Genomic DNA, 20,415 nt, shown 5'->3' with positions numbered 1-20,415 from the left:
GTAAAAATTAAAATCTATAAAGAATTAAGTTATATTAATTCAGATATTAATTCTATTTTTCTAGTTAGAAAATACTAGAAGTGTAAACGACTAACTTCTGAGACTCCCAGCCTGTAATACTAAACTAAATGAAGACATTTTCTTCTGCTAAAAGTGGTTGCCCAAACATTCTCCTTTATCCCCATCATACTTCTGCATTGCTGCATGCCCACATTAGCATTGTGCTGCCCTGAACAAACATATCCAGGAAAGCAATCCAGCTGAATTTTATTTTTTCCTTCTCAACACAAGCATTTAGTGGGATCACTTTTCCTCTGTCTCCACATGCACCAGCACATGAGAGAGGCCGGCATGGCTGAATGTAAGCACCCTTCCAGCAATCAACCAGGCTTCTGAGTACAAGAAGATTATGAAACTATGTTACACTTATTGTTCAACAGTCTTAAAGAAGGATTACAAACAATTAAACCAATTCACCACAGAAATTCCATAACCTTTCTAAAAAGAGAGCAGGATTGTGATCCCAGTGCCAGAAACTTAAACGTGATGTTTATGTCTTCCTTCAGAAACTTGACCATCATTAAAAGGTTATGATAATACGTTTTAATACTGCTATCCTAGAAAAAATAATTCAGTAAAAGAGCAAATTAAGAGAACAGATTTTAATATTTAATATTTCCGTGCCTAAATATTGGGTTTTGTTGCCAGGAATTAATGTTTCCATTGGTTTTCAATAAACTGCTCTGAGAAAGAGTTTCTTAGAAACTGTATTTACTAGGTAGAAAAGCCTCACAAGCTAGAGACTTCCTTACATCCTCCTACAACACAATGGGACCCAAGTTTAATCAAGAACACTGTACCAGTGTTTTGTGCTAAAGCCCAAAAACAGGGTAGCACAAAACTACAGAGCTGTTGCATGATTTTGTCCTCCTGTATGATCTTAAACAGGTTATGCACCACTCCTCCTGTCAAATAAGCATACAGCCAGTCTGAATGGAAATATGAACCTGACCACTCAGAGACAGAGCATAGTCAAGTACTGTGTACATCTGAGGCTCCAGCAGCACATGAGGAACAAAGTTACTTGCTTCTACGACTACAATGCATGGCTTCATACAGCCACTATTTTCCTTCCCTCCTTCCAACACTGCTTCCCAATTGAGACCGTAAGAAATCTTATAGAAGTCTCTTCACTGAAAACATTCTGCTTTAATAGGGTCTTTTGACTGCTAGAAATAAAGCAGACTTTCCCACCAAAATAAAAAATTTAACAAGAAAATTGGTAATTCGTTAATTTCACAGATAAATGAGGATGTGGAAACTGAAAGAGGGGGCTGTTTCCAATAGTTCTCAGAAGTCAGATTTGAGGCTGATGTTTTTTGCCTTAACCATCATCATTTCACACCAAGCTGAGGACATGGTTTGTAAATTAGGTATCAAAGATGTAGAAGTATACAATTTTTCATCATCAACTTAAAAATCAACACTGTGGCATCAGTTACTAATCCTCATGAAATTTCATCAGTCTTTTCTTACAGCAGAGCTGCATTCCTCACCGCACAGTGAACTTTAAGCACAATAAATTACTCATGTTTAAATAGGGCAATGCATACATGCTTTGAATTAAGTATGTACTCAAGGGTTTTAATGGATTAGTGTCTTAATTGGGAGGAGTTTATTCTTCTCAGCTCTCAAGATCAGATCTCATCTAGAATTATTCACAGTGCCAAAACCCTCATTTTTAAAATACTCCACTCCTTTTGACAGCAAAATATGAAGCACTGAGTTTGGGGATGGGGGTGGTGGTGAGAAAAAGACACCTTTCCTCAAACTTTTTTCCCAAACCTTCAAAAACTTAATGAGCTCTATGCATTAAGCAACAAATCACAAGGGAAAAAAAGCAGCAGCCAGGAAGACTAACTTCAACATAAAGGTATACATTAGTACTGACATTACAAATGAGTTCTGATATTTATTCAGCCAAGTGTAGCAAGTCAGTAGATAAAGTTTTGTAACAAGAAAATCTCTCACTTGACATATTAACACAGCCAAAGCATGATAGTTTTCAACATTCAAATAATATGTTTAGGACAAGTTCATAAGAATTACATTGTGAAACATTAAATTAAGTTCAAACACTCTTTCGCCATTATATAAAACCAAAACTATTTTACTGAATCTTCAGATTTAGCAACTCAAGCCTGATCAACTCATAGTAATTTTAATACATGCCATGAAGTTGAAATCAAAGCTAGAAACTTTGCAGTGAATTCCAATACAAGTTATGAAAAATAGAGTATTGTTACATACCACTAATGTTGAGATCATAATCTCCAGCTGTAATCACATTAGCTACTAGTCCTTCAGCAGGCTGACTGACAGACACAACATCATTCAACAGTTTCCGAATGGCACCGGGCTGAGGCGGGTGAGTAATAATGTTGTTGACAGCAATCTTCAAATTTTTAATTATGTGAACTTGATTATTAGGATCTCTCATGTGAGCTAAAAAAGAAAAAACATAGGGTTTGTTAAGAAGTATAAAACTTAAAGTTGTTACCCAAAATCAGTGTTTCACCAAGAGACTCTACTCTTTCTTTAAAGTTTACTTACTGCACTAAGCCTCTCCATCTATTTCACATCACAGCCCATAATAAGCAAGTATGAAAAAATGGAGTGGGGGGAAAGCAAGAATGAAAAATTGCTTGATGTTCAACATTAGGCTCATCTAAGCAGACTGATAAAAAGATAGCATAGGACCTTAACTTGTATGATTACCCACCCAAATTCATACCCACCACTGCTGCACCCCCTTCCTCGTGGAACATACTGAACTTGGACCAAAAGCCTTATAGGCCCCACATATGGGCACCACATCTCACGTTCCAACAAGTCACCACTTTCCAAGAAAACCCCAATACACAGTAACAGCACTCAAGAAACTTGACAGGGACATCAGAGCATTAGTTCATCCAAAATGAACATACCCTTTCATTAATACTACAGTGTAAGTTTGTTTTGAGTTTTGTTTCAGACAAATGGTTTCAGAACTCTTCAGCTCTCCAAATGGCATCACCCAACTCAATTATCTTAAAAGAACGTTACTGAAGTTACATTTCTTGAGTGACAAACTCTTGGTTAAAATTACTCAAAAATAACATCAATGCTAATAACACCAACATTCCCAATTCACTTTAAAATGCTTGTCTAAAATCCAGAAAAAGTCTTAGGAGTATTAAATATTGAATTGAGAATTATCCACGAGAGCTTTGCCTACAAATAGTGGATTACTGCATGCAGTCTCAAAAAAAAGTCCCAACAATGCAGTCAAAGTGTCCATGGACTTACTGCTTCAGACAGCACTACAAACAGCTGGCAAGCATCTAAACTGTTGGTGTGAAGTTGCTTAATTAGAAAATATGAAGTACACTGAAATACTGAAATAGTGAAATAATACTCAAAAAAAAGAAACAGAACCATCATTAAAATGAGCCTTTAAAAGGGTGGTATCAACCTTAGCAAACAGTAAGTTATGCTCTTTTTACCTTGTGTTCCCTATCCAAAAAATATTTTCCTCCTGTTAAGACCAACCTCTCCAAGAAAGCCATCAGACAGAAACCACCACCAAAGAAAGAGTCCCAAGCCCACGCAAAGGGGTCAGTACCAAGCCTCAAGGACAAGGCAACAGCAAAGTCCAGCAAGATGCTTAATACACAACAGCATTTAACTGAAAGTGAAAGTTGAAATTCTGACTGTGACAGCTATGCACAAGGCACCCTTATTTTCTATGTTTAAAAAATAAAAACACTATCACAAGCAAATTTTACTCTTTTCTTTAGTGATATGTGATTGCTTTTATTCCACAAGTCCCTGCTTTTATTTTGGTGGTTTCATTCTTCAAGAAGCAATTAACAGTAAGAACACTAAGGTGGCAGGGAAGGTGGGTTTTGGGTTTGTTTTTTGGTGAGGTTTTTTGTTTGGCTGGTTTTTACACACATTTGTGTACTGGTTCACATTTCTACTTAAGGTCTAGCTCTGATCTTTTCACTAATCACCGATTGGGCTGCAGCCTCTTGCGTATCTTACAAAGTTAGATTTTACCATAAGGAATAACTTGAGCTTCACATGATTTCTAAGTGCAGAGCTCCCTTTGTAGAATCTTTGTGAAACTTGCTCCCTCAAGCCATCTGTTGTGGTGGTGGGGCTTTAAAAAAAAAAAAATCAAAGAATTCTTGACATTTTCTACAGACATTACAATTCTGGGTCTGCTCTGATTTTTCATGTCATTTTTCCACCACAAGCACCCCCAAACAAGCCAGACTGTAAGCACAAGAAGAACAGAACTAGTATGGCTACCTACCTGGTGCTACCACATGCCACCCAGTACAGCCCTTGATTCCTTTGCATTTTATTTTCACAAACCATTGCATAACATATAAAGGGCAGCACAAAGGAAAACTTGGGTTTCTCCTCACCTTGCAACTAACCACAAAATTCACACCATGAAGGTCTGACACAGCATTTTTGGTTCCTTCCAGCCTGGAGAGCACCTCACACCTTTTCCACAAAGCTCTTCAGAAATAGTAATTATGCATCCCAAGCCAGATCACACAGGACACCTTCACAGTCCATCTTAGCTGTTAAAGCAGATTTCTATCTTAGTTCAAGTATAGACTGGTGTAGTTTTACCCTCCTCAGTCACACATTCACTACCAAGCTTTAGCCAGGGTTAACACTCATGGGAAAACAGTGTGAAGCCATTTAGAAGTGATCCTACCCAAAACAACCTAAAAACCTGTGTATTTTTTTTCTCATCTATAAGTTTGATTTAACTGCTTCATCCCAACACAGAGAAGGGCAACATGCTACTTAGACTTAACTGGTCCAGTTCAGTACTGAAAGCTGAAGGGGGTAATTATTTTCCATCTTATCATATAGGTGAATTATCAACCCTACTGCCACGTGACTACTGAAAAGATCAAATGCAGAGGAAGTGGGAGGAACAGACAACTAAGAAACTAGTTTGCTTTTACCAGTGCACCTGTGATACTAAAACTCATCCTTGGTGTCTCTACTAAACCACAATTTTGTTTTCCTCTAAAGTAAAGACTTAGCAGGACAGAAGTTATTCTCCAACTTTATAAACCATTTCTCCTTTAATAATAGAAAGTGACTTACTTATGAGAGACAAGCAGCGAAAGATGACAGCAAGGAGCCTTTAGATCCTGTGCTCAGGACTTCCATCAAAATTTGCTATATTGCAAGGGTATTTTTGGCAAGACCAAAATTAGCAAGTTTCTCACAGGCAGAAGTTGATGAGTAGGTTAATGCTGACTAGTGCAGAGCCTCCTGCCTCTGCATTATGTGTGTTTGTGGGGTTCCACTTGAAATTAGATATAACCTAGTCACCTTGGACTGAGCAACCACAAGAAGCATGTGGTTTCATACCACCTGAAGAATCAAGCAGTGGTCTGAGCCTTCACATCTCTGTTAACATGTGAAGGACAAACTGCACCTGCATCTGCACCAGACAAAGCTCAGCTTAGCTTGTTTATCAAAACTGTTTTTCACATAAATTCGTTTCATAACTGCACTGCTTCTCTGAGCAAGAACACTGATGATTATGCAGCCTTCAGCAGGTTCATAAGCTATGTAAATCCTGAACTTCATAGAGAAAAATCTGTGACAAGACTCTAAACACGCAGTAGAGAACCAGTGACTGAGCTGTCCAAATCACAGGAGTTCAGGAAGTAACACATGTACTTTAAATTTTTGCACAAGTACAAAGGCCATCTTATTTCTACAGAGATTAAACACTAATCAATCCAATTTTCCATTATAAACTCAACAGAATAGCCATTAAATAAAGACAGAAGACTTTAATGAAGAGGGGAGCATTTCATGCACCCCTAAGAAAGGCTGTGCTTAGAAGTCAAGACACCAAAACAGTCATAAGCAGTGAAACACACACCTGTGAAGGCATGTGCAGCTACACATGTCCTGCTGTACCATGATCAGAACATAGATCACACCTCACCTTCTTAACTGGACATGAAAAGCACCACAGGAAAACTTTCTACTGCTAACTCTGGTCAAAAATATTAAGGTAGAAGAATTTAAGAACATACCCTATGTTTCCAGGTCTTGCACAAGAAATACAATTATTAACATAGCAACAGTGTTTGTGCAGACTGTAACAAGCATGTTTCCCTGTCAGAGCTCCACAAATTCTGGAGCCTGAGAAACTTCTTAGCATGTACAAACTCACAAGGAACTCTGCTGTACTGAACTACTCTTCTGCTGAAGAAAATGCCTAGTACTGTTTTCCTCCCTCACACACACTGGCTTTCACCACAGTAAGTTACACACAGCATGCAGTAACGTTTATTCCATGAAGCTAGAAGAGGAAGTCACACTTGGAGGGAAGAACTGCAGTCAAACTTGCAGCCTGTTGAATCAGAATACAGAGAGCGCAGTGCAGCAACAAAACCCACTGCACAAAGCTTCAGCTTCTTGGTTCTCTGACCCTCTAGGTCAGGTTTTTGACTAGGACTGTTCAGACTGTCAAAGTCACACCAAGGATGCCCCTTCTTAAACACTTGTCACAATGGCCACAGCTACAAAAATTAGGAAACTAAAAGCATATCATGGGGGCTTAGATGCAGTTCACAAGGGTGTCCGTCACTACATGGAAGTACACTACAGTGGAGACTTCAGAAAACTTCAGAAGTTGGGTTTTTTTCAGAAGAAAGCAGAAATCAAGTCAGTATCGGTCTCTCAAGTGATAGACTCAAAGTCTTACGTTACATTCAGGGAGGGGGCCTACTCTTTAGCCACAACTAACCTCTTTATTAAAAGAGTAGCTTAGTTTATTACAATAGTTGGAACAAAGAGTTACAACGAGGTGACAGCAGAATTCAGTCTTCTTCAGAACAAGCAGTTCATATTTTAAATAGTCTGCCTGGATTTGTTTGCTAGCTGCATTTGGAAAGCCTTTTACCAACGAACCTAAACAGTTAAGTAACTTCAAGATGAGATCTTCTGCATTTACTATTTTTATCTTTGCTGCATTCTCACATAGCTCACAAGTATTGCTTAAAAAAGGGAAAAACATTTATAAACAAGTTATGGTTAGTGAGCTTGCCATGGAATTAAGACGGATCATAAAAACACAGTAGCTTTTAAGTTGGTGCCTTTTAAAAAGTGCAAAACTCTAACTTAAGTGACAGGACAAGCTTCATTTTCTTGCACTGCATCCTCAACACATGACATGAGGAGACTGAAGTCTAAGCATCTGTCAAATCAAATCTGACTATTGTCACTTTGCTGCTATTCTGACCAGCAGTTCAGCTCCAACTGCAGTCCTGCAAGCTTGAAAAACATGGCTTAGTTAAATTTGAAAAAAAAAAAAATCTAGACAGTAATACTACTGGTTCTCCTAAGTGGTTAATTTCCAGTTTTGTTGGTATCTTCTATAGTCATTTTACCCATGCCACATAACCAACTTGATACCCACCTTCTCTTTGCACAGGACTTTCTCTCAGAAGGATCAGGGGAGAAAAAAAAGTATATATGCTAAAACTGCAGGTGAGTGAAAGCAGAAAGCAAACACTAGCAAATGAAACTACAACTAATGCTTCTTAAAGAGTGATCGTCCTTTCAGTGACTGGGTACTCTACTGACAGCCCTACCACACGCGTGAAACCCATTATGACCAGCAGCAGGAGTCAGGTACAAATATGAGCCAGGTAAGAGTAAAGTCGTTTTAAAGAAAGGGCAAATCAGCCCGAAAGAGCTCGATTTACAGTCCCCTTCCTCTTCTGGCACGTGCTCTGCGGTGTCCCCAGGAAAAGCCCGACTTCCGAGGCCCCAGCGAGAGAGCAGATCGAACTGAAGAGACTTCGCAGCCACCGCGGCAAACGCGTACCGCCGCGGAGCCCGTCGCGGCTCCACCTGACACCCCACCGAGGGGCCGCCGCCTCGGACCGGAGGAAAGGGTCTCCCCGCCCGCCTCCGCTCGGCTCAGCCTTGCCGGGCAGCAGGGCAGAGGCGGCGCGGAGACAGCGGCAGCGCCAGGCGGGACCCCCTCGCCCCCCGGGAGGCCGCCAGGCGGAAGGGAGAGGCGGCGGCGGCGGCGCCGCCCTCCCCGCCCCATGTAAACAAGCCGCGCACCCCGCTCCGCTCCCGGCACCGACCTTCCGAGGTGAGGCGGCAAAAGGGCTTCACCAGCTCGGCGAAGCTGAGGTTGTTCTTGCGGGTGAGCCGCTCCGCCTCCTCGCTGCACAGCGCGGCCACCAAGGGCACGAACGAGTCCTGGATGAACTCCTGCACCGACTGCACGCACTGGGCCATCGCCGCCGCCCGGGGGACCAAGCCGGCCCCGCCACCTTCCTCCGGTCTTCACCGCCCGGCCCCGGGGGCTTCCTCCCTTTGAACACCCGCCGCTGAACTCCTCACGGCTCCCGCTCCGGCCGCCCGCCCCCAACGCCGCGGCTAGCACCCGCTCAGCAAGCGGCCAGCGCCGCCATGTTGCGCCTCAGCCGAACCCCCCCCTCACCCAGGTAGCATCCACTCCCAGCAGCCCCCGCGCCCGCTCATGTGATTGGCCTAAAGGGGCGGGGCCGGGGTGGGGCGCGTACGGGCGGAAGCGGCCGAGGAGGGGGAAGCGACGGTGGCCGAGTAGGGGTGGGTTTGTGTGTCCCCTCGCAGCCCCGCGGGCCCTTGGTGCGTTCCAAGGGTGTGGGCGCGGAGAGCAGCCGCCAACCGCCGCTAACGGCTGTCCCCTCCCTGAGGCGGCGGGCAGCTGACCCCGGCCCGGGGCGGGGGTCGAGCCAGACAGCGGGAAGCTGGTATGCGGCGGGCCGGGGGCTGGCGTGCGGTGGCAGCTCCTGCCCGTGTCAGGGCCGCGGCTGGCAGCCGCCCCGCCGGGCTGGACGCTCGCCTCGCCCCACACGCACACCTCCCTGCCGGGGCTGGGCAGCGCCGGCGGCTTTTCGCCTCTCGAGGGGTTGCTTATAGAATGATGTGCCGGAGGAGGGGGAAGTTGGAGCGTTCGCGATCTTGCAGAGCTGTTGACCCCCAAAACCCCCGCAGTTCGGGAGTTCTTAGTAGGGGAAAAAAAAAAGTAGCCGTTATGGCAAAGACTCGTTGGGGGTTTCTCTGTCCCAGCTCAGTTATATGCGTAAAATGAAAATCGTGCAGAGTAATTTTTGAGATGCACCTACCAATTCCACGGTAATATACAGAGCCCCGCTTTTACATTTGTAAGCTGAGGAGGGAAGTGACACGACAGGAAAACCGCAGTGGTGATCAGTGGCGGTTCAGGATGAGTGATTTTGAACACGTTCTTTACAAATACATAGCAGTCTAGTAAGGTTGGGTTTTAGCATGGTGTGGGGAACAGTCCTTAGGACAGGGCTTGTAAATATCACAAAAAACATCTTTGGAAATCAGGGTTTAACAAGATTAGAGTAGAATATGATTTGGACAGTAAGGTTTTGCAGTCATTAATTGATTTCTGAGAATTTGGCAGACCTGTCAGGCAGGAAAATAGTACGAATTACTCAATTGAGCCAGGTAAATACAGGAGAGAGAGCTTATTCTGAGGAGAGGACGTGAAGCACAAGATGACTCCTTCCTAAATGCAAATGTCAGAAGCAGAGTTGTTATTATCGGTGGGTTTCAGTGGGAGATCACACATTATTTTTCAGATGTGTGATTTACACAGAGCTAGGAAGACAAACCTCTTCTTATCCAGAAGCAGTCTTTATGTGCAGCTAGTTTCCATTGTAAATTTTCATGTATTAAAAACCTTTCAAAAAAAGGCAAAAAGAAGATTAGCTGCAACAGGGGAGGTTTGGGCTGGATATTGGGAAGAGGTTCTTTACTGAGTGGGTGATTGGGCACTGGCACAGGCTCCCCAGGGAAGTGGTCACTGCACTGAGCTTGTCGGAGTTCAAGAAGCGTCTGGACTTGTCTGGCCCTGTGTGTTGTGAGCCAGGAGTTGGACTTGATCCTTATGGGTCCCTTCCAACTCGGGAGATTGTATGATTCTATTCTATTTTTATAGTTGATATCACAGAATTAATGCATCCTAATTGAAAACAAAATAAAACTGAGGAAAACATCTTTTCATCTTCCCTAACAAATTCAGTAACTTGGAAATTAGTGTTAACTCATTCATCTACAGCAACTGGGTCAGCAACTTCCTCTGTGAATGAAAAATTAGTTATTTATTCTTTGTAGGCAGTCAGAAAAAAAAACTAACAGGCCTTACAACACACTTTTTCAGGACTGAGTCCTGAGAATGTTGCCCAAAAGCTACTAAACAATACAAAAAAATATTTTGGCTTGGTTAGATTTTTAGAACAAGTTGAAGGCCAACGTTCTTCAAATATTTATACTCTATCCACATTAGGAAATTCCCCAGTGCTATTCCAACTAAAGCATGACCTCTGCATGGATGCTTTGGAAAAACAGTAAAAAAAGCTCCTGAACAGTAAATGAATTACATCTGGTTGATGGAGGCAGATCAGAAAAACTCTGATCCTGTTTGCACATGACTTGACATTAAAAAAAAAAATTAAAATTCCGACCATTAGGCCTTTCTGGTGAAGATTCAATTTTCATTTGTTTGTTGTTCTCCAAACAGGCAGTGTGTGGCTATTGGCAGCTTTCAGTAGCCATTACAGAGCAAGAACTCACTCGTTTTTGTTGCTTACACAGGCCAAAGTTTGTAAATGCTTGGGGTTTGTTAAGAACAGCTCTGTGTTCTAAACCTACATTTGTGTGCCCGAAATTTATTCTGTGTATGAAAACATAGAATCACAGAATGTCAGAACTGTAGGGGTTGGAAAGGACCTCTGGAGATCATCTACTCCAAAATATCTGCTAAAGCAGGATCACCTCGAGCAGGTTGCACAGGATGGTGTCCAGGTGGGTTTTTAATATCCCCAGAGAAGGAGACTTCACAGCCTCTCTGGGCAGCCTGTCCCAGTGCTCTGGCACCCTCACTGTGAAGTTTTTCCTCATGTTGAGATGGAACTTCCTGGGTTCCACTTTGTGCCTGTTGCCCTTTGTCCTGCTGCTGGGCACCACTGAGAAGAGCCTGGTCCCATCCTCCTGAAATCCAGCCTTTAGATATTTATAAGGATTGGTAAGTTCCCCTCTCAGTCTTCTCCAGGCTGAACAGACCCATCTCTCCCAGCCTTTCCACATACCAGAGATGCTCCAGGCACAAAATCATCCCCACAACCCTCCGCTGGACTCTCTCCAGTAGTTCCCTGTTTTTCTTGAACTGGGGAGCCCAGAACTGGACACAGGACTCCAGATGTGGCCTCACCAAGGCAGAGTAAAAGGGGAGGAGAACCTCCCTCGACCTTATGGCCACACTCTTCTTAAAGCCCCCCAGGATACCATTGGCCTTCTTGGCCATGAGGACACACTGGACACAATGGAGAGCTTGCTGTCCACCAGGACTCCCAGGTCATTCTTTACAGTGCTGCTTCTCAGCAGCTCAGCCCCTCACCTGTACTGGTGCTTGGGATTATTCCTCCCTAGGTGCAGGGTCCTGCACCTGCCCTTGTTGAACTTAATTAGATTAATAAAACACATATTTTACCCAGTATTTGGAAGTTGATCCTTAGAATTTCTCTCTCATGACAGTTCTCTCCCAGTGTGACACTTTCCAAAGGCCTGGTTCTGTCATGCTGGTTTCCTACAGCTTGGCTGTCTCATGGGCTGTGCAGTATTTTGCTGCTTTGATGCAGCCTCTGACTTGCCTGCCCTACTAAGGAGAGGGATAAACAACCCCATCTTCAATGAACATAGTAGCTCAGGGTGTTGTAGCCCAAATCCGTTCCTAAAAATAGTGAAGTTAGAGAGGATTCAAATAACATCTTTATTTACAAGGCTGAAGGCACATTCAAAGGAATGGAATATAATGTATCATCGCTGTTTGCTTGGATCATTCCCAAGCTTGGCAGTGTGTGTGCGAAACCTTGTTTTTAAAGTCTGACAGAGCACGAATAGGACAGATATGGACAGAAGCACAAAGGGCTGATCCGAAGGCATGAATCTATGCTTTAAGCATCTGAATTTTTTAACTGAAAATATTGGTGTTAACAGAGAAAGGAGATGCCCCATCCCTGGAGGTGTTCAAGGCCAGGTTGGATGGGGCCCTGGGCAACCTTGTTAGATCCAGGCCTGGAGGTTGGTGACCCTGCCTGTAGCAGGGGGGTTGGAACTCTATGGTCCTTGGGGTCCCTTCCAACTCAGACCATTTTACGGTTCTATGATTCTATGATTCTCTGCTGCTTCCTTGCTGCTGCCAGCAATGCTTGGGCTGAAAGCTTCCTGAACTTCCAAGTTCTGTGATTCCTTTGTGCACATCGCTCGCTGAGCCACAGAGCCCAAGTCTTCTGTTGAACTGAGCTGCTGCTAGGGAAGTTTATTTGTAAGGTTGTTTTCACCTGTCAATAAAATAATATCTGTGTTATTGTGTAGGTGTAAGACAGGGGAAAAAGAACAATGGAATTGCAAATGCTGCAGTCTGAAGTTGAATCCAATGCTTTCATTTGCAGTTATTGAAATGTGTAACATGTTTCCCTGTGAGTTGGTTACTGATTAAACTATACCCCCAAAAGTTTGTGTCATGGACTCACAGCTCCCTGCAGACTTCAAGGGCACATTTGAGGTTTTGCTCAGTCCAAGCTCCTGCCATTACAGAAGTGATGTTTTGCACAGCAATTGATCCCAGCACAACTTGAACTGAGATTTTAAGATTTACCTAAAATTACACAAGAAGCTACCTGTTGGGGGTAGGGAGTTGGTTGCTGCAGTCATCCTTGCTGTCAGTTTCTTTAAACTGAAATTGGATGATCTTCTGGATTCTGGAATGCCCTTTGTCAGAATTTGTGTAGCTCCTGCTTCATAACATCAAGTCATTAAATCAACAAAGGACTGACTAAGGAACTGATTATTTATGTAGAGGCACCATTTGAACTCATTTTCCCAAATCAGTTTCTTTTTTGCACTTTTGGGTGTTCCTGTGGCTCTTACAAGCAAGAGGCTTATGTGTCACATGGCCCCATATCCACATATATGCTGGAGTACATGGGTTAGTACATGGGTAGTACACAACTTAGACTTGTAGGCAGCCAAAAGCCAGTAGGAACGTGCCACATGGATGCCAAGTAAGCTGTGATTACAATTTGCATGCACAGAAGTGTAGACAAGTGAAACTATGAATTAAAATCAGTTTCATTCCTTTCATTCCGCTCTGATTTCTCTGAGAATAGTAGTCAGCGATGTTAAATTTGAGCATTCTGAAGAAAAAAGTCATTGAGGCAATAATTGACAAACATACACGTGGAGACCACTGGTCATGTGAAAATGCATTGTCAAGTGCATTTGTGATTTCAGGACTTTTCATGGTGTAGTCATGAACAGACTGCATCTATTCACTTGAGATAAATTCACATCCTATGAAATTAGAGGAAAATAGGCTTTTTTCTTGCTCTGCCATGAAAATAAACAGTATTTTCAGTCTAATATAAAGTTCTTTTTTTTAATACCATGCTATGCAGCAAAAGACTAAGTAATACCTGCCCCAAAGCCAGCTTTTTAGTGTGATATACAAAAGGTTTACAATAAATTAGGCCATACCATGCCATGTATGAAAACAGACCTTCCTGTAGGTCATTGCAGGGCGATTGGCAAGCACAGCCACCAGCGGTGTGCTGAGGCTAACACCGAGGTGAACCTGTTGCCCATGAAAGTCGTGGTTGCCCACTAGACCCATGTCCTCCAGCCATCCCAGACCACCACAGCCATCACCAGTGGTGCTGCTGCCTGGTGGTATGAGCAGCAGCAGGGTGGGATTGGGAAACTGTCACATCCCCAAGTTATTTTTTAATCTAGTTGGGTGGAAGACCAGGTGCAATATGGATTTTTGCTACTCATGTTCACAGAGAAGCTACAAATGTTCACATTGCCCATGCAGGCTGTGTTGTTAAAAGACCTGAGGTACTGGCTTTACAAACTTTTGCTCTGCAGTTACATTTTGATATTCTGAGTCAAACAGCAATGTGCTTAATGCAGAGGAACTTGCAAAGATATCTTAATACTAATTTTTTCTCATATTTTTTTCTTAAAAGGGCACATTATTGTATTCAACTAGATTTTCTCTTCAATATGTTTAAGTAATTACTCTTGGATTCACAAGGAGAAGATGAAAATGAGCGTAACGGTGGAGTCTTACTCAGCAATCAGTGTTTCCCTGGCTCACAAAGAGTAGTTTTCCTAGGGTTTTAGTTACCCAAATAAAGTGCTATGTAGTGCAAAGTCATACAGTAATAATAAAATGCCTTTGGATGATAACATCAGACTTTTCCATTGTTCACCAGATATTACTCCAGGGGACAAAAGCAATCTGAGATTTCCTGTCTTTTTTATATTTAGAATTACCTCTTTGTTCTCCCACAAAGAGATTTCTTTACTGCAAAGCAGAAAGACTAAATAATCTTTTCTTTATCATTTCAAGAAATTAAATCTTTGACTCAACAGTGCAGATTTCCCTTGCAAAAGATATTTCGATGCATTAGAAACAACTAAGTAACCACAGAAAGACCATTTTAAGCTTGCTGGCATTTAACAGTCACAAGTATAAAGGTATTAATTCTGATATTAGTTATATCAGAAATCACTGAATTTCATGTGCAAGATGGGAGTTTTTCCTCAATATTTGTAGGGATACATAGCCCTCAGCTTGGGAAGAGGTGAGAGGAGATGGAGTCAGAGCAATCTCAGCAGCTTCCAGACAGCACAATGCCAACATGAGAGAGAAACACCATCCTTGCTAGGAACTAGAATCAAATGGATAATTATATTTTCACTGTTTGGGAAAGAAGGAAAGTAGAGGAAGTAAAAGGAGTGTAACTGTGCAGGCTACCAAACTGGAAAGCTATGACTATAGAATCATCTCTTTTATTCCACGTCTTATGTCCTGTGCCAGCCATGGCAAAGTCCAAACAGCCTGCCTCAGTTTTTATTCTTAGGAATGCTATTTAATTCAGAAAAGTATTTCACATTATAGTATAGAGTACACACTGAAAGCATGACATTGTCAAGTCAAACAGAAGTTTTTTTTAAAATTAATCATTCCAGCTGACCTCAGACAAAATGCCTTTCTCCCTGAATACCGGTTGGTAGATTTCAAAATTTTAACTTTTGTGCCAGTTTGAGGTGAAACTAAATTAATCAGGTCATTTCTTGAGGAGCAGAAATTACCTGTTAGCTCTTTACCTGCTTCATCAAAGTCGTCATATACTTCTGAGCTGAGACTAGCAAAGAAGTGTCGTGCCTCTAATCTGAGTGCAGCCTGTGTGGCTGCCTCCTTCTTAAATAATTTAAAGGCTTTGCCACAGCTCATTTCTCCTTTCCCTCCTGCTCATGCTGCCCCTGGTGCTTCTGTTCTCGCTAGCTCACTTTCCAAAAGCCCAGATTGGTGGTGGATCCAGCTGTTTAGATCCCTCAGTCCATCCCTTTCCAGGGGAAGTTTCTTCAGGGGAAAATGCAGTGCAGGTACACAGAAAATTGAAAGTTCAGTCAAGCATGTGTTCTCACATGGGGGTTAAAAAAAATAAACTGATTGACTTGGTACAAATTATTTCTTCTTCAAATTGATCAGGAAAGCAGGGACTGCTGCCGGTCAGGCAATACTACATGAAAAGGTGTAAGAAAAATCTGGGAAGCTGAAGCAGCAAACGTGGATTTACGAAGAAAACACTGGGGAAAAAAGACCTCACCAGTGTACAGAGCTGAACCTGGAAGGGTGGTATGGCAAGGAAAAAGCATTGGACCCAAATCTCAGTTAGATGAAGAAGACAGAGGAATAGTCTGAAGGCAGGTAAGGGATAGGCAGGAGGGAAGGCACCTGGGCTGTGGTGGGATGGTCAGTGAATCGCTGGTCAGTGAACAGCTACAGATGGGATCAGAGCTGGAAGCAGGTATGAGGGATTGAGGGAATCAAAATACCAAACAATTTTTTTAAAGTTTTTTGGCTTTAAACAGATTATTTTCCTTTATGTTGATAACAAAAATTAAATTTCAGGCACCAGTTTTCCTTACTGCTTTTTCATGAAGGAAGCATGGAAGGTAATTAATAAATTATAAAAAAAGATTTTAAACCCTCTTTTAAACTTCTAACAATTAAAAATATCTGTGCTTATATGGCTTATCTTTTTAGCTGAATTCACATGGGTTTTTCCCCAGGAGAACTGTATATATAGTTCCTTAAGGCACAAGCAGAAGTTAGAGATGATACCATGATTTTATAAAACTAGTTTCATGGCAACGCATGCTGTCAGCAGGCAGCATGTGTCAACTTCAGCTGACCTTACCCAATTATTTTATTACTCACTCTAACAAAGGTTAAGTCATTAATGTTTTAGGAAGCTGTACTGAATAATATAGTTGTCAGAGATTTTTCATTAGAAATTAGGTAAATAGATGAAGGGTCATCATGGACAGAAACTCGCTGGAATTGGAATTCACGTTTCAAGGCAACAGCACTGCTGCCTGACGTGCATGTTCTTGGGTCTCCCTTTGGGGAGTGGGAAATGCTTCCCTCTTTTTGACTTGCATAAATGACAGGAAACTCGGGCAAGGAAATCCTCTACAATTGTATCATTTTTAATTAGGACAGGGGAACAAGGAGCAAAGGCAGCTCAGTGTGCTCTTTATAGGCCAGTCAACAAACATCCGTTGTTGTGCTTCCACGTGTATTTTCAATTGTAAGACCGTGGGTTGTGCGTGGGTGGGAAAATGCTGTGTGGTTCAGCACACATGCTGATGTTACACCAGGGAAAAGGTATCCCAGAGCCTCTGCTCGGGAACCATGGCCCTATGTCTCATCCCCTTCAATTACCCCATCTCCTTAATGCACTTCTGTGCAGATTATCTGGGGCACAGGTTACCTGAAGTATGATCTGCTCTCACTGAAGGGACAGTGAAGCTACATTAAAGGCCCAAGAGGGAAAACTGTTCTGTGTTTTATCATGTTGTGATGTTCCCAGCTCTTTTCTCTCAAGGTTATGCTTGTATCCCATCAACAGAGAGTTCTAGGATTGTTGGGTGAAAATTCTCTCAGTGTTCTTTTTAGAACATTTATTCTTGATTAATGTGGTTTAATACTTAGGTTGTCATTCTGAGCTGTCGAGTTATCCAGTACCCTGATCAGATATAAATACATCCTTTTGCTCTTTACCAAATACTGTAGCTATTTGAACACTTCTTTGAGTCATTAACACTCTCTCATCAATCTACTACTCTGTCTTCAATGCTGTTTTGTCTTCTTTTTTTATATATATTTCAGATTTCCTTCTATTTTCCCTAGTTTTGCTAGGCTTGAATTTTCTTTGCCTTTATTTGATTTTTGACATAATTGTGACTGTTATCTCCCTCCCTCTCCCTCCCTCCCTTCCTCCCTCCCTTCCTTCCTTCCTTCCTTCCTTCCTTCCTTCCTGAAAGAGGTTTTGATAAAGTTGTTAATTTTAATAGTTAAAATATTGTGAAACACTTGCCATATAATAAAGTCTCCTGATACACCAGAAACCTGATTTTCATTAAGGTTGTTAAGTTTCTATTTTAATTTGCTCTCAGATTTTCTTGTTTCTTAATTGTTTGAGGTTTTTTCCTAAGAAACTAGTCAGGCAGATGTACAAAATCTATCTGCATGTGTGTACCAAAGTAAATACACGTGTGTAAATGCCTACTCAGTCACAAACACATGCACATGTAACAGATCGTGGCTGCGTCTGTACTCTGCCCTTGATGCAATTGGTTGTGAGCATCAATCTTCAGGCCACCACAAGCTTCCAGCCTCATGATCATTCTAGCCCTTCCCACCACAGTCAGGTCTCTCTGTGTGTGCCACCTGCTCAGTACTGGGAAATTATCATCAGTAATTCCTAAAATCTCTGATGCAGCTTTACCGCTGTCTTCACAAGACTTCCATTCTCCATATATCCACAATGACAGTGACATTTTTATTTTCATTTATTATTGACAGGCATCTAAGAGCGTGTTTGGGGGTTTTAATTTCTTTATTTTAAAAAGCCTTTTATCCCTCATGATTTAATATTTTCCATACCTTATTCATACCTATATGGGATTTACCAGGAAAAACAAACCAAAACCAACAGTTTTGGTCCAGTTCAGTTCAGATGGATTTTTTGTTATAACCTTTGCACTTAATTATCTTACAGTGCCTAATGACATTTTATCACATTATGTTGTTAATGCAATGATATGCAAAGAAATTAAACTTTGGTATAACTGAGATCTAAATCTTAACCAAGTGACAACAAATGTAATGCAGCAATAGATAAAATTAAAGCCTAGCCAGTGGCATGGTATTGCTGTTTTCCTTGTGATTTATTTGATACTGAAGAAAACCAGTAACTGACAGAGGAAATTCGTTGACAATTCTGACTGACGAGATTTCACATATGCTGGGATGTACTTTGTTGCAGTTTCTATAACAGGGCACTCTGCTGTCCTGATTTGTGTGGGATTTACCTAAGATGAGATATAATTCTTCTTAGATCTACTTTTATTATTCATCAGTGGGGTAGCATATGAGCAAACAGTAAGCACAGGAACTATTGCTGTCCTTCTGTTGTCATTACATATTTGATTTGGCAAGTTAATAAGATGACTGTAAAAAGCTGTTTATATGAGAGAGGCATCACTGCAGAGTTTGGGCCCAGAAAATAGTGGTATCTTCCTCCAAAACCAAATCCATGATGGAAATTTCCATGAAAATCACTTTGACAGGATATTATTGTTTTTACTGCAAGCCAGACCCAAACTGGAAGATAGCAAGCTTCCTGATGCCTTCATCTTGGAGCTGCCAAATCTACTGTGTTTTCCTTCTTATTTCTTACTCAAAAGTGGTTTGTACTTGACTTTGCTTTTGTAAAAGTATTGTTACAGAAAATACATTGGATGCTGGATTGTGTATACATATATATAGTGAAACATGCACAGATACTAGTTTTCTCATTCTATATTCAAATTTCCTCAATATTAAAGTAAAAGTAATAATCTATCACAAGGAAAAGCAAATACACTGCCCAAAAGATATTGAAACCCATTCCAACTGTACCTCACAGAGCTGAAACAACTTTCAGCCAAATGAGAAAAACATAGACAGATCCCAGTTCACTTTTGTGCATCACTAAATGAATCACAAGTTTTCTAGGACTTGTACAAATCAGTGGGAACACTACCTTTGCTCTTCAGGTGTTCACATGCTTGGGGGCATCTAAGAGGAATCAGCTTTTATTTTTACTTGTCACAGGCAAAAAATAACCCAACAGTTGCTCTAGCAGGTCGCTTTGACAGCTGCAGTAAGGCCACCGTGCGATGTTTGTTCATGTTAACTCCTTGCAGGTTTCTGCCTTGGCTCTTTCACATTCCTCCAGCAGTCATTTCTACCCCAGGCAGAGAAGCTCCATGTATGGGGATGCATGATGTGAGAGGACACATCAAGGAAAATCACAGCGTGCTTTGTTTCCACAGCTCAGCAGTCCTTGGGCACTTCAGTCTCCACTAAAATTAACCTATGTTTGTGTCCAAGGCAAGGACAAGCCTCACGCCTTCCATTCCCCCACACTGTTATTTACTACAGACATCCCCACCACAGCTATCATCAGAGTACCTACAAGGTGAAGAAGGCTGAAGTGTAAGAGGCAGGAAACAGGCAAAGCAGAGCATCAGTGTTCTTTATAACCTCTACAAACAGAGAAAAAAGACATTTCTCCCAAAGTGTTACAATTTTTAGCCATCACTTCTTTCCTTATTATTTTTGACAGTGATAGTTGATGATCACAACGAAGGTGGGCCATTGCTGCCTACACCTGGGGGAATGACATCTCAGTGCTCATGCAAATTTGTTTTATAAAGTGATCACTCAATGATCAGCAGCGGCAGGCAGCCGTAGGGAAGTGCCCTGTCTGTTGCCTCTGTGCTCAGCAGTTGCACGCCTTGGTAGTTGAACAGCATCACTGCCAGCTTCCTAACTTCTCCTCGAAAACAGGCGTTTTGCAAGGATGCTTTCCAGGGAGTCACCACAAATCACAGAATCCTAGAAGACACCGAGTTGGAAGGGACCCATGGGGATCATCGAGTCCAAGCCCGACGCTGGGTTTATTTCATTTTGACCTTTTGGAGGGTCTAAAAAATTGATGGTGACGCCTACCTCCTGCATACTCCGTCACCTCAATCCCTTCCCCATCCACAGCACTCGGGGAAATAACAGTCTGTTGGAAAAAAGAGGGGGGCTGCCCACGCCCCTTTCCCAGCACGACCCCCCAGGGGTCGCAGCCCCGGCGGTCAGAGGGGCCGCGCCGG

At 42.2% G+C, this 20,415-nt stretch overlaps 1 protein-coding gene across 1 annotated transcript in view; it reads right to left on the bottom strand.

The window, feature by feature from the left end:
• TRAPPC8 (trafficking protein particle complex subunit 8) overlaps positions 1–8,374 on the bottom strand; it is a 54,991-nt gene extending 46,617 nt beyond the window's left edge. Inside the window, 2 exon segments of the mRNA XM_084280287.1 lie at positions 2,311–2,505; positions 8,196–8,374. Of these exon segments, the coding sequence (XP_084136413.1) occupies positions 2,311–2,505; positions 8,196–8,352 (352 nt within the window). The 5' untranslated portion in view covers positions 8,353–8,374.
• Positions 8,375–20,415: the final 12,041 nt, after the last annotated feature.

The sequence above is a fragment of the Gallinula chloropus genome (assembly GCF_964237585.1).
Source record: "Gallinula chloropus genome assembly, chromosome: 2".
Taxonomy (NCBI): Eukaryota; Metazoa; Chordata; class Aves; order Gruiformes; family Rallidae; genus Gallinula; species Gallinula chloropus.
Note: the sequence above shows the minus strand (reverse complement) of the source record. Positions and strands in the feature narration are given on the sequence as shown.